The sequence below is a fragment of the Gigantopelta aegis genome, chromosome 1 (assembly GCF_016097555.1).
Source record: "Gigantopelta aegis isolate Gae_Host chromosome 1, Gae_host_genome, whole genome shotgun sequence".
In the NCBI taxonomy this organism is placed as follows: Eukaryota; Metazoa; Mollusca; class Gastropoda; order Neomphalida; family Peltospiridae; genus Gigantopelta; species Gigantopelta aegis.
Genome location: NC_054699.1, coordinates 16471672 through 16498742, shown reverse-complemented (window position 1 = coordinate 16498742; position 27071 = coordinate 16471672). Strand labels below are relative to the sequence as shown.

Sequence of the window (27071 nt, the reverse complement as noted above, 5' to 3'; positions counted from 1 at the left end):
TGCTCTATTGACTGGCGTCTGACCTATCTTTGAACAAGTCGCAAAGTAGTGAGGCGGTCTCCCTGTGCGAGAACCAGTGTCTGAGGTCTTGGCGGCTATTCAGTTCACCTCCCTAATTTAAAATTTTCATAGATTTAGTTGTAGCATTGTATACGAAGGCTGAACAAATAAAAAAAATTAAAATTTTGAGATCGTCTAATATTAAAACATATTCAACAGTTGATTGTTAATTGCTCTTTTATGTTTTTGTTTTGGGTTTTTTTTTTACTCTTTTTTTTCTTCTTCTTCTAAATAACAATATCATTACAAATAACTTTAGATAATAAAATTCCAACAAATACAACACAAAAAGAAACGCAAATCTTGTTTGCAATTTTTTTTTTTTTTTTAAATATAATATTGATGAAAATTACATTTTGCTACATGTATCTGGAATTTTAATTTATTAACAATCTTATTTATTTATTGGAATCTTGCTAAATTGTATTTTTTACTACTTTAACTTTAGCTAGAATTGATCCAACTCATTAACTTGAGTTTTCCAGTATTTGTAATTTTAAAGCTAATATATATATATATATATATTTACGTTACTTACCACGATATAACAGTCATGATGCACTGGCTGGACCGAGATCCCATACCGATCGTGCATGAAGCAAGTGTTTTACCAATGGCGTAGCAAGCATGAGGCAGATGAGGCGTTTGCTTCATCTGGAATTTCCCCAGATTTATTTTATTTTTCCCATGACACTAATATTTATTGTACAGGTCTGGGTATGCCTTGGTAGTTTTTCCTCTCTGGCTACGCCCCAGTTTGCCTCTGGGCTATGTCCCACCCTGGTTGACAGTGAATCAATAAGAACAAGCCAGTGGATAATGGACAGTTGCCTAATCTGTTGGTTGTTTAAATTATCTCAGTCATTTAGCTATTAACAGTAAATTATAATATATGACAATTTATGTAGTTATATTTCATTAACATTTTATTTTACTAACTGTTCACTGAGAGCATAGATCTAGAGATAATGGTACATGGATGTTGTTTGTCATTCACTGACAACAATCAAATGAATAAGATGCCTTTTAAATGCAATCAGAGATGACATATCATTCTAATTTTGGGGGCGGGATGTAGCCCAGTGGCAAAGTGCTTGCCTGATGCGCGGTCGGTCTAGGATTGATCCCCATTGGTGGGCCCATTAGGCTATTTCTCGTTCCAGACAGTGCACCACAACTGGTATATCAAAGGCCGTGGTATGTGCTATCCTGTCTGGGATGGTGCATATAAAAGATCCCTTGCTACTAATGGATAAATGTAGCAGGTTTCCTATCTATGAATGTGTCAAAATTACCATATATTTGACATCCAATACCCGATGATTAATAAATCAATGTGCTCTAGTAGTTTCGTTAAACAAAAACAAAAATTTTTCTTTTCTAATTTTAAATAGAGCTATATTACCTTTTTTTTTTAATGGGTTACTGACATTCACTCCTGTCAAAATAATTATGAGTTTGTTGTGTACCAGGAGGAAATTTAAAAAAAACACACGCCCATTTGTATTATATTTTTCAAGTGACCAGGATTATAAACTAACAACAAAGATTGATGGAGTCTATGGACAAATGCCAATTGCCTAATATTTTGGTTGTTTAAATAAATGTCTGTTAACTGCATTTAACTACAGTATATGTAAACTGTAGTTATATATCTGATTTATTAGCCTGTATACATCTGATGGCAATGGTCTGTTTAAATGAAATAATATTCCTACTGACATTCTTATGTTGTACTGTTTTTAAGTAGTAGATTAGTAATTAAATTTATGAGGTAGGCAAAACAAAACACACACGCTCTCTCAGCCATGGGCACAGTCACAGACAGGACAGTACAGTGTATTTGGGTATGGTCAGAATTTAATGAATGGTTTATCTTTGTGGCCAAAAAAATGGCCTCAGTGGTGTCGTGGTTAGGTCATCGATCTACAGGGTGTATACTACCAAATCAAATCCCATAGACGACAATAGTAACATATGTGGCTAAAACTCCTACCTGCAACGTATCAACCGACATAAACGCCACGGATATAAATACTACCACCCCTTACACAAAGTGAATCAGAAAAAAATGGGGGTCAAGCTGCTCGTTTCTAAAATAATGGGTAGCGTCTATGACTATCCTAGTTTCGCACAAAATTCGAGTACTTTTTTTTACAGGTACCCCATACATGTTTCAAGCACAAGGCTACTTGACACATTGGTACTAGATGAAATAAAATTGCACATTTTTTTTACCCAGATGAAACTATTATTTTTTACAACCAACACACTCACATTTATAACCAATCACAGGACTTGTGGTGTTCACTTCTCTATCAAAAGATCCCTCGAACTTTGACGAGGGAAGTTATGGTTTAGTTTTAATCCAGATCCCAGTCGAGGCATATTTTTAATCCAGATACCGACTCCAAACCCTGAGTGAGTGCTCCGCAAGGCTCAATGGGTAGGTGTAAACCACTTGCACCGACCAGTGATCCATAACTGGTTCAACTAAGGCCATGGTTTGTGCTATCCTGCCTGTGGGAAGCATAAATCCCTTGCTGCTAATCAGAAAGAGTAGCCCATGTAGTGGTGACAGCGGGTTTCCTCTCAAAATCTGTGGTCCTTAACCATATAACCGTACATAAAATATGTTGAGTGCATCGTTAAATAAAACATTTCTTCTTTTTTTGTGGCCAAAAAACACAATCAAATTATTAAAGTTAACTAAAACTCAATTTGTTGTTGTAATGCTACTTCACTGTTGGCAACTCAGTCTTGTTTAGTTATTTGCTTTTAATGAAATTCCAAATTGAATTAACAAATTAAAGGACAGACACTGGTTTTATATTAAAAACACCAGGATGACCAAAAACACTTCGAATGTACGGAAATGGATAATCTAAACAATAAAATTTAAGTAAAGTATGATTTCATTTATCAAAAATGGCTCCAATAGTAAAAAATATGCCTTAAGTGGTTAAAAACTAGGGTATGTCCTTTCCATGTTTAATGACACCCCAGCACAAAAAGTGACATTGTCTATTGGGTGTCAAACAAAGTTAGGTATATGAATGCATTTTGGTTAAGAAAGGAAAGTTTTTAAAAACCTTTCTAGTGTGACAACTCACTGATGTGGCTAAAAGAATATTTATTAATCTTTTTTTTAACCATGCGCCAAGATGAACATGGATAGAATGCAACAGTAAACTAGATTTTAATTATATAGGACTTATGGTTTGTAGGGACACGATGTAGCCTACTGGCAAAGTGTTCGCCTGTTGCACAGTCGGTCTAGGATTGATCCCCATCAGTGGCCCCATTGGGATATTTCTCATTCCAGCCACAGCACCACGACTGGTACGGTATATCAAAGGAAATGGTATATGCTATCCTGTCTGTGGGAGGGTGCATTCTTTGCTACTAATGGAAAAAAGTAGTGGGTTTGCTCCATAAACTATGTTAGACTTAGCAAATGCTGAAGCAAAAATGAATGAAACAAAAACAATTACAACACTTGTGAATTAAGATGAATAAATTTTTATTTTTAATTGTTCATTTAATATTTACATAATGTACATAACTACTGAATTTAAAAAAAGATGTGGTAGAATATATTATGTACAATTCAAGAAGAGTAAATATAGTACTTAACTATAAGTTAAGCATAGACAAGTATATTATTAGTTGGGCAACTGATCAGTAATTTTGCCATACAACCATCAGAAATTAAATAAATACCATCCAGACTTTAAAAGCTGATTAAAAAAAAAAAAAAAAAAAAAAAAAAAGTTTCTTTCCAATTTGGTGCATTTTGTCGAAATTCAAATTGAAGTTTTTATTATCTAAACAAAATGTAATAAAATACAAATAACAAGACAGCTGGTTAGATTTTGGGGGATTTATGAAATATGTATTCACAAAGTTCAATTTCCGTTCCGTTTGGTTAACTGACAATTACAAAGGCTGGGACCTACAGTAGCTCAGTCAATAGCGCACTTGCCTAAGTTACTGTGGTCATAGAATCCAACACCTTCAATTGATCCATTATCTGAATGAGTTTTTCTCCATTCTAACCAGTGTAATCCAACTGGCATATCAAAGGCCATGGTACGGGTTGTCCTGTCTGTAGGGGGAAGTAGATATAAATGGATATATCAATCGTGGGGCACGGATTGAGACAGGAAAAACCATGGTGATAAATTCTGGAACCAAAAAAAAAAAAAGTTTTGTTTAATGAGAGCACATCGATTTAATCATCAGCTATTGGATGTCAAACATTTGGTAATTCTGATATATCATCCGAGAGAGATTAGTAGAATGGGATCTTTTATATGCACCATCTCAGAGACAGGATAACACATACCACAGACTTTGATATACCAATTGTGGTGTACTGGCGTGAACAAAAAATAGCCCAATGGGCCCCACCAATGGGGATCGATCCTAGACAGACATCACATCAGGAATGAAGAAAGGAATTTTTTTTAACGACTCACTGAACACATTTTAATTACGGTTATATGGCATGAGATATATGGTGAAGGACCACACAGATAATGAGAGGAAACCCGCTGCTGCCACGCAACAGACTACTATTTAACATTAGCAGCAAAGGATATTTTATATGCATAATCATACACACATCAAAGGTGTAGTGCTCATTACGCACATGCTTAATGCAAAAAAAAATCCGGGAATAGGTTGAGGCTGCTTGTAATTGTTCTATAAAATATCCGCTTCCCTTTTTCAGTAATTAAGTTTCCCCAATAAAGAGGCGTGCGTAATGCTAATCTTTTTCTGGCTATGCCCCTGCATATGGTAGTACATACTACACATTTGTTACACCTGTCGTGGTGAACTGGTTGGAGCTGAAATAAGAAATAACCCAATGGGTGCACAGACTGGGATCGATCCTAGACTGACAGCACATCAGGCAAGTGCATTACCACTGTTCATGCTGGGGTGTCATTAAGCATTCCTCAATTCTAATTAAATGGGCGGTTACCTAGGTAACCCAATCACCTGGTAACAGGAAAGTATGCTTGTATTATCAGTGCAGTGTGAGAACCTAACAACAAATGGTAACCAACTTTCTTTTCTTTTTAACTTATTTCGTGCTTATATCCAATTAAGGTTCAAGCACGCAGTCCTAAAAACACCCACCTCAGCTATCTGGGCTGCCTGTGCAGGACAGTGGGTTAGTTATTGGTGGTTAGTGAGAGAGAAGAGGGTGTAGTGGTCTTACACCTATCCATTGAGTTGTAAAAACTCACTCTGGGTGGCAGCCGGTATCGGGATGCGAACCCAGTAGTTGGCAGCCTTGTGTCCGATGGCTTAACCACCACACCATCGAGGCCGGTCGGTAACCAACTGTTGATGGCCTAAGTTTGAAGATGTGTAACGTGCACGCAAATTGTAGGATTATTCATATGAAATTCTGAGCCCGGCAATGTAGAACCTGAACAAATGTTTCGACAAATTTTTCTTAGTCCTGCTAAATTAAGGCATAAAACTGGAGCATCATTAAAGAAACTTTCCTTTAAAATGCACTAACTATAAACATTCAACAAGATAAAGACAAATTAACACATACTAGTAACTTTAACTTCATAACTTTTTTACGAGGTAAAAAAAAGAAAAGAAAAGAGAAAAACCAATATTTTGTTTTGGACAATGTTTAATGCTGATCATGCACCTTTAATGAATAGTGTTGTTTCCTATGATACATATATTTTCTTATTTTGTTAGTTGACATATTGTTATGGAGACGGTAAGACAATTTGAGATAGGTTAGAAATTTAAAATAATTTAGTGTAAATTGTATAAACTTTAAATAATAATGTTGGTGACCAAGTTCTCTTAAAATTTAAAGCTGCAATCTCACCTTGGTTAACATGTGTTACTAAAGCAAAATGCAAACATAACTGCAGTTTTAATAAACTTACATCAATTCATTTCTCCATCCCGTAACACTGGTCACTCAAGAAAAACACAAACCTAACCACTTTAATGAACTCACAATCTCCCCTCCATAACATAGTAAAGCACAAACACAACTGCAGTTTTAATAAACTAACAATTTCACTTCTGCATCCTGTAATATAGGTTACTAAAGCAAAACGCAAACATAACCAAAGATTTAATAAACTCAACAACTCACCTTTATCCCATAACAGAAGTTAATAAAGTAAAAGACTAACACAACTGCAGTTTTAATAAACTCACTATCTCACCTCGCTATTCTGTAACATAAGTTACTGAAGCAAAACACAAACACAATTGTAGGTTTCATAAACTTGTGTTTTAATGAGCTTTTTGTTAACTTTATTAAGAAATATATATTATTTAAAGTTAACATTGGTTGCTTGGACAAATGACAACTAGTTTTGGCAGTTCATTAGAGCTCAAACTCTGCATTAATGTGGACAAGTTAGCGTGTAAGGGGCCTTCCAAAGTTTTCAACATTTTCACAGTAGTCCAAAGAAGTTTGTTTTATTTAACGACACCACTAGAGCACATTGATTTTATTAATCATCGGCTATTGGATGTCAAACATTTAGTAATTTTGACACATAGTCCCAGAGATGAAACCCGCTACATTTTTCCATTAGTAGCAAGGGATCTTTTATATGCATTATCCCACAGACAGGATACACATACTACGGCCTTTGACCAGTTGTGGAGCACTGGTTGGAATGAAAAAAAAAAACCAAGGTGGTTCAATGCTGTGACGCATTTACCTCAAGCGAGCACTCAACCAATTTTGATATACCAGTCGTAGTGCACTGGCTGGAACAAGAAATAGCCCAATGGGGCCCACTGACGGGGATCAATCCCTAACCCACCTCGCATCAAGCAAGTGCTTTACCACTGTCCCACCCTCATCCTCCAAAAAGTAGTATATATCAATATTTTATATTAAGTTGGCGGTCAGTTCAAAATGATGGACTGAGTCATATGTGCCCTCAAGAGAACAATCGACAGTGTGACAAATCCAAGTTCTGTTTGCATCAACATTGTATTATATATCAATATTTTATATTAAGTTGGCGGTCAGTACAAAATGATGGACTGAGTCATATGTGCCCTCAAGAGAACAATCGACAGTGTGACAAATTCAAGTTCTGTTTGCATCAACATTGTATTATATATCAATATTTTATATTAAGTTGGCGGTCAGTTCAAAATGATGGACTGAGTCATATGTGCCCTCAAGAGAACAATCGACAGTGTGACAAATCCAAGTTCTGTTTGCATCAACATTGTATTATATATCAATATTTTATATTAAGTTGGCGGTCAGTTCAAAATGATGGACTGAGTCATATGTGCCCTCAAGAGAACAATCGACAGTGTGACAAATCCAAGTTCTGTTTGCATCAACATTGTATTATATATCAATATTTTATATTAAGTTGGCGGTCAGTTCAAAATGATGGACTGAGTCATATGTGCCCTCAAGAGAACAATCGACAGTGTAACAAATCCAAGTTCTGTTTGCATCAACAATGTATTAACTCATAAAAGTTGTTCAAGACTGACCCATCTCACCGTCCCCATCATACGCTTTTGTATAACTTGAAAATGTTGAAAAGTTTGGATGGCCCCTAAACCTTTAATGAATTCGGCTAGACATAGCTGACCAACTAGATGTTTCCCAGTCTGTTTCATGGACTGCCTAGGTGCATCATGTAACCAGAACGAAATATAAAGCAAAACTTGCAATTGTCCGTGGCATTTGGAAATGACGTGAAGATTCCCACACAGTTTTTAATTCTCAGCAGCACTTTTTGTTCACTGTGGACTATATTAAATTTTTAGTTTTTTAATATTTTCTTAATTGCAGGTGTTGTGAAGATAGAAGGATAACCAAACAATATTAAAAGTGCTAGGTGTTGCATTGGTAATTAGACCGTAAGTGGTGGGAAATGTACCTATTGTACCTGTTGTCTTCTGTCAATGTGACATGTACAGTATAAGCCACATGTGCAAAGAATAGCAATAGCATGTGATAAGTGAAAGTTTCTTTGAATTTTTAAAGGCACTTTTCACGATTTTATCTTGTAACTGGTGGTGGATTCGCATATCAGTACTACTAGGTTCCATCTAGAGCGGCTTTTAGCATCTCAGTGGGAAGGTGTGAAGTCATTACACAGACTTGTATTAGTCCAGATAGGTGACATCTGTGTAGAGGACAGTGAGCTTGAAGCTTAACTGAATACAAGGCGTAAGAAACAAAATGTGCATTTCAGGGAACGTGCCAAAAAATAATTAAGTAAGGTAGGACAGCTTTTTTTTTTTTTTTTTTTTTTTAACACTACATTCACCCCTGCAGGTCCATACCAACTGCTATGCAAGTACATTTTTCACCCAATTATTAATTTTAAAACAACCAACAAAAACAAAACAAAAAACAAACAGTAAAAAATAATAAAATTAGGGTGGACCCTTTTTTCTAGGTGAGGTCTGGTTCCCGGAAACACACAACATTTTTTAGGCCTATTAAAGCATGAAAACAACCAGAAAAGAATATAATTTAAACAGGGTTTACTAACCAATTATTATCATAACAAAATACATGTTTTGTATATATGCATGTTTTTATATATATATATACACACTAAACAACAGCTGGAGCTTTATTGTCAAAATATTTAATATTAGTTGAAAAACAGTCGCCCATATAAGTACATTAAAAGTGTTCCCTAGATAGAACATTACCGCTCCCTCCCGCACCCCCCAAATTAATACTGCCAGACTTTACAAATTCATCTTACATATTCACAACAATGCAATATAAATTGCTTTTTTTTCATATTTACAAAGTGTTTTTTTGTGCTTTTGGATATATACTCGTGGGAAAAAAGGTTCCTGTGCACAAATAATATGGTCTCAAACCAACTGTAAAGTTCTATAAGTGTTTAAAATTTGTTACTTATGTACTCACATCACAGTTGCGCAAATCGTCTCAAAATAATTTCTTGAATCGATTAGATTTTCCCTTCCTTACCATAGGGCTTCTAGATTATGGTAGCCCCATCCCCATGGCTAGTGATATTCAATGTTGGGCTAGTAAATAACTACTATTGCCGTGCCCGACAGCTAGTGGGGAAAAAAGAAGTCAAATGTTGCAATTAAGTCAATTTTGTAAATATGAATATCCTGTCCCCATCCTAACCCACCAATGTTAGTGTTTTTAAGCTATATCTCCCTTTTTAGGTGACATATCTGATTATTACTATTATTTAGTAAAGTAGGGCTAGTGAATTTTCAATTGTGGCTAGTAAATTTTTTAAATCACTGATCCCATGGCTAGTGGATTTTCTAAAAATATATACCTTGTGCAATATATGCACAAGAACTTTTTCCCCAGAGTATACAAGTAAATAAATATACTTTTCAACCAAGTATGACAGGGTCTTAAAGCGGCGTTATCATTATATGATTAGTCGCACAGACTTGTCACATGCAATCGACGCATACTGTGAGAACACCTAAATCGGAACATTTGTCTTATTCACCTACGATTAAGAGTCACTGCGACAAATTGCATACAAGTCAGTTTGACTGGTCACATAATAGGAACACCCCTTAACAATCAATATTTATTTTTCAAACGTTTTAGTTTTTGTTTTTTTAATTAGCAAATATTGCAAATTATTTTTGCTATATTGAAGTAACATCATTCCCTGTCGATGTATATAAAATGAAGATACTGGAATGTGTATCATCATGTTTAAAACATAACCAGATTTGTCCAAAGTTCATCATCACAAAAAGTTCCGACTTCAAACTATACAGTGAGCAGTTATTCAAAGAGCAGGGGTCTATCCATTCTGAAAACACCATCAAATAGAATATCACATTAATTGGATGCTGTAATCATTTCATCCAATAGGATCCTGGGTTAATTGTACCATGTGATCACCTCATCCAATAGGATATCATTTTATTGTGTCATGTAATCACATCATCCAATAAGATAGCACATTAACTGGATGCTGTAATCAATAGGATATTATGTTAGTTGTATCATGAGATAACTTTATCCAATAGAATATGATTTTAATTATAGTTAATTGTACCATGTGGTCTCTTCGTCAAATAAAGATCACTTTACATGTGCAATGTAATAATTTCATCCAGTAGGATATCATTTTAGTTGTATCATGTGATCACCTTTAACCAATAAGAAATCATTTTAGCTTACTTATTGATCACTTTTATTTTGAGTCAATAGAATATTGTGTTATACACTTCATCGAACACAGTCTCACTTGAATGCATATTAGAAGAATGGATGCTAACAGTTCAACAAGCAGATCTAGGGGAAGTCAAATATCAATAATGCCTCATGCACCCCCCTTTACCATAACACCCACCCTCCTCTGTCACAAACCTATTATGCAGTAGTATCTTAGGCACTTAAGCTTAAAATAATTTGAGACAACTTTAGTCACTCCGCAACCCACCCACCCACCCATCGTCCCTACCTTGATCTAATACCCTAGATCTGCCACTGAAATAACTTAAGCAGCATTGTCTTGTCAACAAAGCGTGTATGTATAGCTGCGACGACGTGTGAGCAAGGCGGTCACAAGAGTATTGTTTTAGCTGCAGACTGGGAACGGTTGATGAAGATGACATGCTGAATGGTGAAGATTCTACAGCATCTACGACGTATCAACACTTCTCAACGTATCAACACTTCTCAACGCATCAACACTTTTCAAGAGCTTCAGACAAGGCTTCCTTCTGTTCAGGAGTCAGACCGTTCACACAGAGCTGGAACACTTGATCATTACTCTGGGAAAAGAAAAACAGAATCCACATACATATAAATGTCAGTTAAACAAAATAATTTTAAAATAACACGAGTTAGTATAAAAAAAGAAAAGAGTATGTTTTGTTTTATGACACCACTAGAGCACATTGATTTATTAATCATCGGGTATTGGATGTCAAACATTTGGTAATTTTGACATATAGTCTTTGAGAGGAAACCTGCTGCATCTTTCCATTAGTAGCTAGGAATGTTTTATATGCACTATCCCAGACAGGATAGCACATGTATACATTAGGTGATAATTATAAATGAGAATATATACTTTTCATAACAAGCATTCTGAGAGTACTGCTAAAGCAATACATGTCCCCTACCTGGCCCAACAAATTTTCTTATCTTCTAAGTTCAAGGGCCAATACTCTGTGAAAAATGGTTAAATTATCATGAAATTCAAACTTGATCTGTAACAGATCATGGTAAAGTTATAAAAAAAACATTTAAGCTCAGTATCTTGAGGCACTGCTAAAAAAATAAAGGACGAAGACGAAACCTATTGGACCAGTAAGGGACTAAAAATACAACTATGGCTTAGTCTTCTCTATAGACCGGCCTCGGTGGCGTCGTGGTAGGCCATCGGTCTACAGGCTGGTAGGTACTGGGTTTGGATCCAAGTCGAGGCATGGGATTTTTAATCCAGATACCGACTCCAAACCCTGAGTGAGTGCTCCGCAAGGTTCAATGGGTAGGTGTAAACCACTTACACCGACCATTGATCCATAACTGGTTCAACAAAGGCCATGGTTTGTGCTATCCTGCCTGTGGGAAGCGCAAATAAAAGATCCCTTGCTGCTAATCGGAAGAGTAGCCCATGTAGTGGCGACAGTGGGTTTCCTCTCAAAATCTGTGTGGTCCTTAACCATATGTCTGACACCATATAACTGTAAATAAAACGTGTTGAGTGCATCGTTAAATAAAACATTTTCTTTATTTTCTTTAGTCTTCACTATAAGCTTAAACTGAGGCAAAATGAAATGATGATAAGGCGTGATATCACATGAAGTTTCAAATAAAATGTATTTGAAATTTTATTGCAAGGTGATCAATTCTCCAAAACTTTCTTACTGATGAAGACGACTTAGCCTTGTAACATTAATTATTCAGTTCACAAGTTATACATCTGAGAATCTTTGCAGATCTATTTGGGATTTGAGAGCGGGATGTAGCCCAGTGGGAAAATGCTCGCTTGATGCGCAGTCAGTCTATGATCGATCCCCATCAGTGGGCCTACTGGGCTATTTCTCGCTCTAGCCAGTGCACCACGACTGGTATATCAAAGGCCGTGGTATGTGCTATCCTGTCTGTGGGATGGTGCATATAAAAGATCCCTTGCAACTAATGGAAAAAACGTAGCAGGTTTCATCTCTATGACTGTGTCAAAATGACTATATGTTTGACATCCAATAGCTGATGATTAATAAATCAATGTGCTCTAGTGGTGTCGTTAAACAAAACAAACTTCTTCTTCTTCTTCTATTTGGGATTCACCGACTGTTAGCTTTATGCCAACAATACCATAGCTTTTGATATTCCAGTTGTGGAGCATTAAAGGAAAGGAAAGGAAATTTTTTATTTAACGATGCACTCAACACATTTTATTTACGGTTATGTGGCGTCAGACATATGGTTAAGGACCACATAGATATTGAGAGGAAACCCGCTGCTGCCACTTCATCAGCTACTCTTTTCGATTAGCAGAAGGGATCTTTTATATGCACCATCCCGCTGACAGAATAGCACATACCATGGTCTTTGATATACCAGTCATAGTGCACTGGCTGGAACGAGAAATAGCCCAATGGGTCCACCGACGGGGATCGATCCCAGACCGACCGCGCAGCAAGCGAGCGCTGTACCACTGAGCTAGGTCCCGCCTCTGTGAAGCATTAAATGGGACGGGAAAAGACCATGTCAGAGAATGGGTTCCTCGAGGACGTTCGATCATGTGACCATATCATCTCAGGCGAGAGCTCTACCGACTGGGCTAGGTCCCGCCCCTGTGAAGAATTAAATGGGACGGGAAAAGACCATGTCAGAGAATGGGTTCCCCGAGGACGTTCGATCATGTGACCATATCATCTCAGGCGAGAGCTCTACCGACTGGGCTAGATCCTGCTCCCTGCATATGATTAAGAGTTAAAGTTTGTTTTGTTTATTAACACCACTAGAGCACATTGATTTATTAATTATCGGCTATTGGATGTCAAAAATCTGGTAATTTTGACATATAGTTTTAGAGAGGAAAATCACTACATTTTTCAATTAGTAGCAAGGGATCTTTTATATGCACCATCCCACTGACAGGATAGCACATACCATGGCCTTTGATATACCAGTCATGGTACACTGGATGGAGGGGTAAATATCCCAATGAGCCCACCAACGGGGATTGATCCCAGACAGACCGCATGTCAAGCGAGCGCTTAACCACTATAGGAAAAGTAGGATCGCTGGACAGCCTGTATTCTGCCCCACTGTATATGATTCATGCATGTTAATGTTACCTTAATCTGTTCAATAATTGCCAGCAGCTTCGCATAGACTTCTTGAGACGAGTCGAACACTTCTTTGTACAACACCTCGGCAATTACGGCCACGATACGTGGGAGATTCTCACTAAGCTCACCTAAAACACCTGGGTGGTTTCTGTTTTAAAACAAAGAGAAGAAACCCGTCAAATAGCAAAGAAAAAATCATAATCTTGAAATTTAAATTTTGTAAACAATATACATGGTGGTTTTTGTTAAATATTGAATAAAAAATATAAAAAAATTGATAATCCTGAAATTAAAATTTTGAAGACAATATACATGGTGTTTTTTTGTTAAAAACAAGGGAAGAAACCTGTTAAGTATCAATTAAAAACCCCATAATCCTGAGATTTAAATTCTGAAGACAATATATATGATGTTTTTTGGTTAAAAACAAGGGAAGAAACCCTTAAATATCAATTAAAAAACCTATAATCCTGAGATTTAAATTTTGAAGACAATATACATAGTGTTTTGGGGGGGTTTTAAAACAAGGGAAGAAACCCGTCAAATATCAATGAAAAAAAAATCATAATCCTAAACCTTAAATTTTAAAGACTGTAAAGACCTAGTGGTTTTTGGTAAAAACATGACAAGAAAAAAATCATTTAATAAAAACAAGCATTCTGATAGTAATTCATGTCCCCTACCGAGCCAAACACATTTTGGTATTATCCAAGTTCACGGGCCATAACTCTGTTAAAAATGGGTAAATTGCCATGAAAGTCAAACTTGATCTGTAACAGTACATGATAAAACTATTTATCCTATAACTTACCCATGATATCCATGCCATAAACTCATGTGATAATTTTAGTGTATTAATCCGGTTAATAATGGTATGCAAATTTACAAGGTCTCAACGCAATGTGTTGCTGTGAATGGGTCATTTGCTTACAAGCCAACAAGACCTGTATCCTTGAGTGTAATGTTTTGAAAGATTTAGTTAAAATATGTGACGTCAAACTTATTTGTGCTAATCATAATAACGTCATATTACCGATGGCGGCGACTTTAGTAATGTGATTTACTAAAAAATTATTTAAAATATTATAGAAGTGTTATAGGATAAACAGAATTCGCTACTCGTGTTTTTTAATATGTAAAATATCAACCTCGTCTAGTTAATCGGTATTTGTCTCGGCAGAGCCTTGACAAATACCGATTAACATGAACACAGTTGATATTTTCCATATTAAAAAATACTTATGACAAACCCTCTATATACAAAATTTCAGTTAAAGATCTTGCGAATAATTTTTTTTTATTTAAATAATTTTTTTAAAATCCTAAATTCAAGGACCATAACTCTGTTAGAAATGGGTAAATCGCAATGAAAGTCAAACTTGATCAGTAGCAGTATATGATAAAGCTGTATACAAAACATTTCAGCTCATTATCTTGAGGCATTGCGGAAAAAAACATCAGCAAAACTATATGTGGAACAGACAAAAACAGATAGACTGAAGGATGGATACGAAATCTATAGTTCCCTCCAAATGGACTGGTAGGAGGCTAATAAATTTAAAATAAGAAAATATTTATTTGCCTGGCAGATTAGAATCTTTTAAACTACCACTGGCCTCGGTGGTGTCGTGGTTAAGCCATCAGACTACAGGCAGGTAGGTACCAGGTTCACAGCCCGGTACCGGCTCCAACCCAGAGTGAGTTTTAACGACTCAGTGGATAGGTGTAAGGCCACTACACCCTCTTCTCTCTCACTAACCATTAACCAATTAACAGCTAACCCACTGCCCTGGACAGACAGTCCAGATAGCTGAGGTGTGTGCCCAGGACAGCATGCTTGAACCTTAATTGGATATAAGCATGGAAATAAGTTGAAATGAAATGAAATAAACTACTAAATTTGTTACTGGACTAGGGGGCAAACAAGAGGATATACGTTAATTTCTAACCCTATTGGGGACTGACTAGTACTCACATGGAAAGTAGGCCACATAAAACATAGTGCGTATACTTTTTAAAACCCATTGTATCAAGACTATCACTCACATGGAAAGTAGACCACATAAAACATGGTGCGTATAATTTTTAAAACCTATGGTATCGAGACTCACTCATATGGAAAGTAGATCACATAAAACATGGTGCGTATAATTTTAAAACTTATTGTATCAAGACTCACTCACATGGAAATTAGATCACATAAAACGGGGTGTGTATAATTTTTAAAACCCATTGTGTCAAGACAAGACTATCGCTCACATGGAAATTAGATCACATAAAACGGGGTGGGTATAATTTTTAAAACCCATTGTGTCAAGACAAGACTATCGCTCACATGGAAATTAGATCACATAAAACGGGGTGGGTATAATTTTTAAAACCCATTGTGTCAAGACAAGACTATCGCTCATATGGAAATTAGATCACATAAAACGGGGTGTGTATAATTTTTAAAACCCATTGTGTCAAGACAAGACTATCGCTCACATGGAAATTAGATCACATAAAACATGGTGCGTATAATTTTTAAAACCTATTGTATAGAGACTCACTCATATGGAAATTAGATCACATAAAACGGGGTGCGTATACTTTTTAAAACCCATTGTGTCAAGACAAGACTATCGCTCACATGGAAATTAGATCACATAAAACGGGGTGTGTATAATTTTTAAAACCCATTGTGTCAAGACAAGACTATCGCTCAAATGGAAATTAGATCACATAAAACGGGGTGGGTATCATTTTTAAAACCCATTGTGTCAAGACAAGACTATCGCTCACATGGAAATTAGATCACATAAAACGGGGGGTGTATAATTTTTAAAACCCATTGTGTCAAGACAAGACTATCGCTCATATGGAAATTAGATCACATAAAACATGGTGGGTATAATTTTTAAAACCCATTGTGTCAAGACAAGACTATCGCTCAAATGGAAATTAGATCACATAAAACGGGGTGGGTATAATTTTTAAAACCCATTGTGTCAAGACAAGACTATCGCTCACATGGAAATTAGATCACATAAAACGGGGGTCAAGACAAGACTATCACTCACATGTTAGATCATTTATAATTTTTAAAACCCATTGTGTCAAGACAAGACTATCGCTCACATGGAAATTAGATCACATAAAACATATAATTTTTAAAACCCATTGTGTCAAGACAAGACTATCGCTCAAATGGAAATTAGATCACATAAAATCCTTTTTATTGTGTCAAGACAAGACTATCGCTCACATGGAAATTAGATCACATAAAACATGGTGCGTATAATTTTTAAAACCCATTGTGTCAAGACAAGACTATCGCTCACATGGAAATTAGATCACATAAAACATGGTGCGTATAATTTTAAAACGGGGTGTGTATAATTTTTAAAACCCATAAAACCTCATGGAAATTAGTGTATTGTGTCAAGACAAGACTATCACTCATATGGAAATTAGATCACATAAAACGGGGTGTGTATAATTTTTAAAACCCATTGTGTCAAGGACTATCGTCATAAATTAGATCAAAAAACCCATATAATGTCCCATTGACAAAGACAAGACTATCGCTCACATGGAAATTAGATCACATAAAACGGGCGTGTGTTAAACTTATTGTATAGAGACTCATAATTTTTGCGTAAAAAACCCATTGTGTCAAGACAAGACTATCGCTCACATGGAAATTAGATCACATAAAACGGGGTGTGTATAATTTTTAAAACCCATTGTGTCAAGACAAGACTATCGCTCACATGGAAATTAGATCACATAAAACGGGGTGTGTATAATTTTTAAAACCCATTGTGTCAAGACAAGACTATATCACATGGAAATTAGATCACATAAAACCATAATTTTTAAAACCCATTGTGTCAAGACAAGACTATCGCTCACATGGAAATTAGATCACATAAAATGGGGTGGGTATAATTTTTAAACATAAACTCACATGGTAGATCACATAAAACGGGGTGTATATTTTTAAAACCTATTGTATAGAGACTCACTCATATGGAAATTAGATCACATAAAACGGGGTGCGTATACTTTTTAAAACCCATTGTGTCAAGACAAGACTATTAGATCGGGGTGCGTATACTCAAGACAAGACTATCGCTCACATGGAAATTAGATCACATAAAATGGGGTGTGTATAATTTTTAAAACCCATTGTGTCAAGACAAGACTATCACTCACATGGAAATTAGATCACATAAAACGGGGTGGGTATATGGAAATTTTTAAAACATGGTGCGTATAATTTTTAAGACCCATTGTGTCAAGACAAGACTATCGCTCACATGGAAATTAGATCACATAAAACGGGGTGTGTATAATTTTTAAAACCCATTGTGTCAAGACAAGACTATCACTCATATGGAAATTAGATCACATAAAACGGGGTGGGTATAATTTTTAAAACCCATTGTGTCAAGACTAGATTATCACTCACATGGAAAGTAGATCACATAAATAACTGTACACATGCTCTGCTTCATCTTCGTCGTCAGTGACAGGCATCCACCAGATGAGGCGTGGGATGATCTCATCAACGTTCACTTTTGACGCATTGTATTTACAGATCTTCGTCACGGCCGATATGGCATTGTCTGTCGCATGGAGGTTGCCGGGCTTCTTCGACTCCGGGTCCTCGATAACTTTAATCAGTGACGGCAAGGCCTCTGGAGAGAAATAAAAATACATAAAGATCCTGAATTAAAGTGGTTAAGGAAGCAGTTCATAATAATTATATATAATCAACATTTTCACATGTAGAGACGAGGACTGGGATGTGGAGGTTGGAGGTTGCCAGGCATTTTTGACTGCAGGTCCTTGATAACTTTAATTAGAGATGGCTAGGCCTCTGGAGAATTTTGTTTTTAAAAGATAAAAATACTGAATTAAAGTGGCTAAGGAAGAATGTCATAATCATTATTATCAACATTTTCACATATAGAGACAAGGACTGGGATGTGGAGGGTGGAGGTTGGAGGTGGCCAGGCAGGGTCCTCGTTAACTTTTAATCAGTGACAGCAAGGCCTCTGGAGAGAAAAATAAATAAAGATCCTAAATTAAAGCCTTAATGCACTCTCTCCTCCTGCTTTGAGACAGTAGAGAGGTTCATGGCTGGTAGAACGTTAGACCATCAGCTAGTGGACAACAAGCTGCCCCCTCCCCCCCCCCCACCCCCGAGCTACAATGGCCACCTCGAGCCAGGTACCCCGCTGTAAGTTTAGCTCTCAACCCCTCCTTGCATTCGCTGCTCAGACAGACAATATTAATTATCATAAAAATCTTCACATGTAGAGACAAGGACTGGGATGTGGAGGTGGACAGTTGAAAGTTGAAAGATAGGAGCTGCCAGAATGGAAAGAAAGATTAGCAGCAAAGAGTTCTTTATGCCCCATGTCTGGCATATTAAAAGTCGTGGTATGTGCTATCCTGTCTGGGAAAATACATATATAACATCCCTTGCTGCTAATGGAAAAATGTAATGATTTCCTCTGAAGACTATATATCTGCAATTTTTTATATTTTGTAGATAATTTGGCTAAATTTGGTACTGGTGACAGGACAGTACATACCATGGCTTCAGACATGTTCAGGAGGAAAGTGTTTGTGATCACTCACTAGAATGGGTTTTGTGCATACGATTAGATGAATATAATATGACAGAAGATGAAGGTACCAGTCAAACTGTTCACGAACACTCAACCTCCTGAACAATGGTTAAACAACAAAAACTCAAAGGGATCTACTTCTTACCGAGTAATTCTTCATCAGTCTGTTTGGTTATAGCAAACTCTGTTTGGTTATAGCAAACATTTTTAATTTCTAATTAAAACAGCCATCAAAATAAGTCGAGAACAGATGTTCAGATTACCAGGTAGTTACCACATGTCAAGTCGAGAAAATTATACCTCTACTCTTTTTTTTTTTTACAAAATCTTATTTAACAAAAACACAACCAAATGTGTGTTATTAAAAGCTAAGATACAAATGTATAGATAACAGCTATCAGTACAGTGAGAATGACGACATGAATTAATAACAAAGTCTCAGTGTGTCTGTGAAGCGATTTTATAGTAATAATAATGGGAACTGTAAACTTGTTAACTGTGTCGTAAACCTACCAGTGTGTGGGTTACCAGGCTATTTCTTGCTCCAGCCAGTGCACCACGACTGGTATATCAAAGGCTGTGGTATATGTTGTAATAGTTTTACAACATCACAGCATAAAGATAACTTCAAAAATATGTAGCCAGGCCCATAATTAATGGTAACCTCTACATAGGTTGCCACACACTGTACTTATTTCAATGTCTGTTAAAAAAGGTTGAACAATTCTGATCCCCCCCGCCCCTTGTTCTGTTTCTACAATGTTGCTATGGTTACGTACGTGCACAAGCCTCTGCGTACACATTGCCGCCGAACTGCGCAATGACCCCAACACCGTACTCTGCAGCCTGTCGGACATCGGGCACTTTGTCCAGCAAGTAGCTGATCATGTTCTGTAGGAAATACTGCTGGTAATTCATCGAAATCTGAAAAACACATAATATTAAGAATACAAATAGTTAAGCAAAAAAGAGAGAAGTCAAATTTGAAAATCCATTTAATTTTTAATTCAATTTTACTGGCATTTTATTGGTCTATTTTGATTTCATTCTAAATTGGCGGTTTTCTTGTTCCAACCAGTGCACCACAACTGGTCAAAGGCTGTGGTATGTGCTTTCCTTTCAGTGGGAAAGTGCATATATAAAAGATCTCTAGTTGCATTTTGGAAAATGTAGCAGGTTTCCTCTGATGACTATATGTCAGAATTAGCAAATGTTTGATATACCATAGCTCTAACTTTAACTTTAACATTCCAAGCTAACCAAAAATGTTTGTTTTGTTTAACGACACCACTAGAGCACATTGATTTATTAATCATCGGCTTTTGGATGTCAAACATTTGGTAATTTTGACAGTCTTAGAGAGGAAATTACCAAATGTTTGACATATAGTCTTAGAGAGGAAACCCGTTACATTTTTCTATTATTAGCAAGGGATCTTTTATATGCACCATACCACAGACAGGATAACACATACCACGCCCTTTGATATACCAGTCGTGGTGCACTGGCTGGAACGAGAAATAGCCCAATGGGCCCACCTACGGGGATCACTCCCAAAATGATCGCGCATCAAGCGAACGCTTTATCAATGGACTACGTCCCACCCACTCCAAGCTAACCATGACCCTGAGAATGAGATGGCCACCAAACAAGGTTTATTACAGTTGGGAAAGAAAAAAGAAATGTTTTATTTAACGAAGCACTCAACACATTTTATTTACGGTTATATGGAGTCAGACATATGGTTAAGGACCACACAGATTTTGAGAGAAAACCCGCTGTCGCCACACTACATGGGCTACTCTTTCCGATTAGCAGCAAGGGATCTTTTATTTGCGCTTCCCACAGGCAGGATGGCACAAACCATGGCCTTTGTTGAACCAGTTATGGATCACTGGTCAGTGCAAGTGGTTTACATCTACTCATTGAGCCTTGCGGAGCACTCACTCAGGGTTTGGAGTCAGTATCTGGATTAAAAATCCCATGCCTCGACTGGGATCCGAACTCAGTACCTACCAGCCTGTAGACCGATGGCCTGCCACTACGCCACCGAGGCCAGTTATATTACAGTTGGGATGCAGTGATTAGTTTAGCCTTGTAAAACACTTACAGGACCAGTATGTTCTATAACGTCATCCCAAACACACAGCGCCCATTGCCTATCCTGCCAGGGTCTGTCAGGACTCTGAAAAAACAACAACAAAAAAACACACATTTTAACGGTCAACCAATATTTTTTGTTTTCAAAAACACTTTTATTCAAGTAGAATTTACCGACTCATATTGCCTGATATCAACTAAATGCAGTCGGATAATTAAAACCGGCTAACTTTTGTAAACCCAAACTAGTCCAATAATAGAGCACTATCCCTGCCCCTCTCGATCTCTCACTAACCTCCCCTCCCCTCCCCTCCCTCCCTCCCTCTCTCTCTCCTACTCCCCCTCTCCCTCTCTGTCTCCGGCCCTCCCACACACACACACTTATTAAAATCACGTAACATTTAGTTAAGTATAGCATCTCAATTTGCTATGCAAGTTTGAGAGATTGCTATAGTTCTATAATGCTAAATAGTAATAGCTAGTGTCTCCAATCAAAACTTTTAAAACAAGATTCTTCCTAGTAATGAAGCTTAGTTCTAGAAAACTCAGTCTGATTAAACTTACTAGAAGTTTGACGAAGAATGGCATAATCTGTTCAAACATGGGAAGGAACTCTTCCTTGTGTGTTCCGAAGAACGAGTGCAGAATGTCTGCAATCTTGCTCAACACATACACATCTTCGTCATCCTGGGAAACAACAAAAAGACAAAAATATTTATAACAGGACATCAAACGACATTATTTTGTATATAGACGTAGCGATGTTTGTGGGGAAATTAGCAGATTAACTATCATCATAAAACAGGTTGTAATACTGCTAAATACTTTTAACCAATAGTCTTTTATTTTGTGACCCCGTTATGGGGTGGGATGTAATTCAGTGGTAGAGCACTTGCCCAAGGTGTGACAGCCTGTAACACGGTTAATTTCTTGATAATGTAGATGAGGGTTTTGGTTAGAGTCAATATTTACTGTTATTATTTCAGTGTTGTCTTATTTCTTTCCACTATTTCTTGTTCCAGCCAGTGCATCACGACTGGTATATCAAAGGCCGTGGTATGTGATATCCTGTCTGTGGGATGGTGCATATAAAAGATCCCTTGTTACTAATGGAAAAAATGTAGTGGGTATTCTCTCTAAGATTACAGGTCAAAATTCCCAATGTTTGACATCCAATAGCTGACTTTAGTTTGGCCCAGCTGCTGTTTTTAGCAGTGATCCATGTTTGTCTAGCCTATACTCATTGACCAATACAGATTGAGTGACCCACAGTGATCCATATTAGTCAAGCCTCTACCCTTTGACCAGTCCAGCTAGGGTGACCCACAGTGATCCATATTAGTCAAGCCTCTACCCTTTGACCAGTCCAGCTAGGGTGACCCACAGTGATCCATATTAGTCAAGCCTCTACCCTTTGACCAGTCCAGCTAGGGTGACCCACAGTGATCCATATTAGTCAAGCCTCTACCCTTTGACCAGTCCAGCTAGGGTGACCCACAGTGATCCATATTAGTCAAGCCTCTACCCTTTGACCAGTCCAGCTAGGGTGACCCACAGTAATCCATATTAGTGTAGCCTCAACCCTTTGACCAATCCAGCTTGGGTGACCCACAGTGGTCCATATTAGTGTAGTCTCTACCCTTTGATCAATCCAGCTTGGGTCACCCACAGTGGTCCATATTAGTGTAGTCTCTACCCGTTGACCAATCCAGCTTGGGTCACCCACAGTGATCCATATTAGTCAAGCCTCTACCCTTTGACCAGTCCAGCTAGGGTGACCCACAGTAATCCATATTAGTGTAGCCTCTACCCTTTGGCCAATCCAGCTTGGGTCACCCACAGTGGTCCATATTAGTGTAGTCTCTACCCTTTGATCAATCCAGCTTGGGTCACCCACAGTGGTCCATATTAGTGTAGTCTCTACCCGTTGACCAATCCAGCTTGGGTCACCCACAGTGGTCCATATTAGTGTAGCCTCTACCCTTTGACCAATCCAGCTTGGGTCACCCACAGTGGTCCATATTAGTGTAGTCTCTACCTTTTGACCAATCCAGCTTGGGTGACCCACAGTGGTCCATATTAGTGTAGCCTCAACCCTTTGACCAGTCCAGCTTGGGTGACCCACAGTGGTCCATATTAGTGTAGTCTCTACCCTTTGACCGATCCAGCTTGGGTCACCCCAGTGGTCCATATTAGTCTAGCCTCTACCCGTTGACCAATCCAGCTTGGCTCACCCACAGTGGTCCATATTAGTCTAACCTCTACCCGTTGACCAATCCAGCTTGGGTGACCCTACCAGGAGCTGAATCTCCTGCTGGTATAGCTCTCCGGGTCACTGAGACATACACGCTACCTAACCATGTCAAGGAATAGACTGTGATATAGTTTTAGTGTATACTCTTCAAAAAAAGTAGGGGAACTCTAATAAGAATTTATAACTGCCAAAATTGTAAGGTATATTAGCTATGGGGAATAGTTATATGATAATAGTGAATTAATTGGGCAAACATTACAACCAGTAGTTCAGTATTACAGTAGGTTTTATGACCACCAAAGATCTTGAAGGACGATTGGGGTCAGAAGTGAAATTTTGAAAGTTGATGGGTTTTTTTTATCAGTTGCATACACCGCATCGCAAATTCATACAATAAAAATGACTAAAAACAAAACAATAACAACTGTATGATCAACAGAATGAAAAAGATTGACAGAAATAATGTTCCAGTGATTAATGGACTTTCCTGGAAATTGTCAAAATCGAGAATGACACCTCACACACGTGTATGGGGCAACTGCGTGATGGATGTGCAAACTATGGAATGTGTTTCGGTGTGTTGATAAACAGACCTAAACATTCTTTACTAGGATGTCTGTGGTCAAAACGTATGTTCAGTCTAATAGTTGATATCAACATTAATATTTTAGGTTCCCCTACTTTTTTTGAAGAGTATATTAAAAAGACTATACAGTGAATTAAAGAGTTAATTTAATAATCTGTATATCACCTCTTCGAGTAAAGATTCCTCCAGGACCTCATCATAGTCTTCATCATTTCGCTTTTCTGAAATTAAATAACAAAATTCTTCTGTCATCTTATAACCAAAAACCCCAAAATAAAACAACAAAATTCTTTAATTATCATTTCACAAAATAAAACGAAATCAAATTCTTCTATTATCTTATACAGAGAATAACTAGTTAATGACGTCAGATATCTGCTTTATCCTGTGAAGGTAAGAATGGGAAATTTCTCATTCAGCCTGAACAAGATAAAGCAGATATCCGACGTCATTAACTAGTTATTATCTTTATCCTGCAGATCATAACATTATGGAGAAAAGCTATTATTTCTATTATTTCTGCCACATTGTACGATGACCTAGAGGTCAAATGAGCAATTCTGTAATGTAGCTATGCATGTGACGTCGTATAAGTGATGTCAAAAGTCATAATCTGCTAGTATACGTTTATGACTTTGCTTTAATCAGACGTCATAATCTGTCAATAGAAACAGTCGTTGCAGGATAAAACAAAATAAACTGAAAGAAAATAACAAAATTCTTCTATTATCTTACATAATAAATGGAAATATATTAATAATTTATAATCTCAGAGCAGAAAAAGGAATAATCGTTCAACGACACCTCAAAATATTTTACACTAAAGCTATTTGGTATTTAACACATGGCTGTTTCGACAGGAAAATACATTTCATGGACTTTTGACAATTGAGGTCTATTCAACCTCCAACAAATGCTCTACTATTGTTCCACTCCCATAGAATCAACAAGAAAAACAGCTTTCACTCAAGACATAACCTTGATAAATAAAATAAAGTTTAAGTTTATTTTGTTTAGCAACACCACTAGAGCATATTGATTAATTAATCATCGGCTGTTGGATGTCAAACATTTGGTAATTATGACTGGTAGTCATCAGAGGAAACCCGCTACATTTATCCTAATACAGCAAGGGATCCTTTACATGCACTTTCCCACAGACAGGAAAGCACATACCACGGCCGTTGACCAGTTGTGGTGCACTGGTTGGAACGAGAGAAAAAAAATCAATCAGCAGTGATGTAAGCACCTCAAGCGAACACTCAACCAATCTAAATCCCTACAAATTTGATAAATATGGTATGTTGTTTATTGTCATCTAAGGTTTTGCAGGGTAAATACAATTTTGAAATGCTAGCAATGCAACACCATTTCGATCGTCTGCTATGCCTAACAATAGTAATACTGTTAGTACTTACGAGCTCGTTCATCCTGGCGTTTGAAGTGCTCTCCGAGTAATTTGTCTAAAGATGAGATCAATTCGGCCATATGCTGATCGGTCAAACACCCTTTACCAAGCTTCTCTATGCACTGGAATAAAGAATAAACAAAATATATAATAAATGATGGGGGGGAAAAACCCCATTTAACAGCTAGTGATCTCAAGTCGTACTCATTCCATGTACAGGGCTTCTAGAACATGCAGAAAATGGAGAAAACTTGGGAGTATTTTCTCTTTTATAGATACATTACCTGTCCTCAAACAAGGGCACCTCACCCCCACGCAAGTGGTCTGGTCTGAACATCCCAACAGCCAATCGGATGGCCTAAATTCTTCTAATGCATACTGCTCTCTAGTTCCGGTCACATGACTGTAACTTCCTTCTTTTTCCCTGAGCGCATCGCACGGAGAACAGGAAGCGGGGAGGCCCGGGCGGGATGAAATCTTGAGGACAGGTAATGTATCTATAAAAGATAAAACACTCTAAGTTTTCTCCATTTCTTTTCACATTACCTGTCCTCAAACAAGGGCAGCATTCAACAGATGGTGGTGGGTGCCGAGATCCGTAGATGCTTGTGTTAACTCCCCAAACCGGAATAGGCTGACTAGTGGAAGAATAAGGCCAACCTTGGTAAGCTCTCCTCCTAGGGATGCCCGTCACAGACCAATGCAGGTAATGTTAGTAATAACAACCAGAATGGTGGCATCCGTCAGCAGTGGTAGGTGCAGCTCCTAGAACAAAGAACCAGGAGGCGGCAGCCACATCTCATGCTGGTTCTGACAGGGTGGGAAGATGTAGCCACCAGGGATACAGGTGTTAGGTAACCCTCACGTACTGAAGTGTTAGTAATAACAAGCGACAACCTAATGAGGTGCATCCATCAGAACATTGAACAGAACAAGACCCCCGAGTGTTTTCTGTCTAGTACACCAAAGAACTGTTAGTTCAATAACGACAACAAATAACCACATGCAGTGCAGGGTAAAGGTTATCGAGACAAAAGTTCCTGCACCAGTGCGTAAACTGTGCAAAAGAACAAGTCTAAGCAATCCTCATCTGTCGATTCGATGGACATCTCGGTATGCAGCACAGAATCCGACAGACATCAACGGCGACGAGGACGGCTGGTATTCAACAGAGTCTGTGCAGCAACAACCGGACCCAGATGATGGAACCCCTCAACGTCCTCTGTGGAGATATCCCTCAGATAATAGTTGGCGAAGATGGAGTCCGTAGCCCAGAAACAACCAGTGATAATGTGCTGAATGGGTGTGTTGCAGTGCAGGGACATCGTGGCAGCCAAGGCACGGAGTTCATGCGGATTAGTAGCAGATGGAGCAGGTAAACCCTCCTTCTTATAGGCGGTCAGGATAGCAGACCGGATCCAGGTGGCCACCGTGTTCTTGGTAATATCCCTCAACCGACTCTGGTTACAGGAGAGGAAAAGTCTCTTGCGATGTTGTCGAAAAGATCTGGTCCTCTCGATGTACTGGTGCAGGACTCTGACAGGGCATAATGCCAAGTCCTCAACGTCCGCTGGACCAATAATAGAGGAGAGGGCCTGCACAACATACGAACGAGGTGCTTGGTCTGGTAACTGATTCTTTGCAACAAAGTTCATGAGTAACCCCAAGTTGACCACACGACGATCTCGGTGAAAACGTACCAAGTCCACATCA

The 27071-nt window shown here is 37.8% G+C and overlaps 1 protein-coding gene across 1 annotated transcript in view; it reads right to left on the bottom strand.

Moving 5' to 3' along the window:
* Positions 1-9259: 9259 nt before the first annotated feature.
* LOC121371228 (importin-5-like) overlaps positions 9260-27071 on the bottom strand; it is a 58455-nt gene continuing 40643 nt past the window's right edge. Inside the window, exons 21-28 of the mRNA XM_041496966.1 lie at positions 25369-25480; positions 24116-24171; positions 21675-21797; positions 21121-21195; positions 19790-19934; positions 17843-18071; positions 13393-13534; positions 9260-10851 (exon numbers count right to left, since the gene is read on the bottom strand). Coding sequence (XP_041352900.1) covers positions 10765-10851; positions 13393-13534; positions 17843-18071; positions 19790-19934; positions 21121-21195; positions 21675-21797; positions 24116-24171; positions 25369-25480 — 969 coding nt within the window. The 3' untranslated portion in view covers positions 9260-10764. The remainder of the gene's footprint in view (positions 10852-13392; positions 13535-17842; positions 18072-19789; positions 19935-21120; positions 21196-21674; positions 21798-24115; positions 24172-25368; positions 25481-27071) is intronic.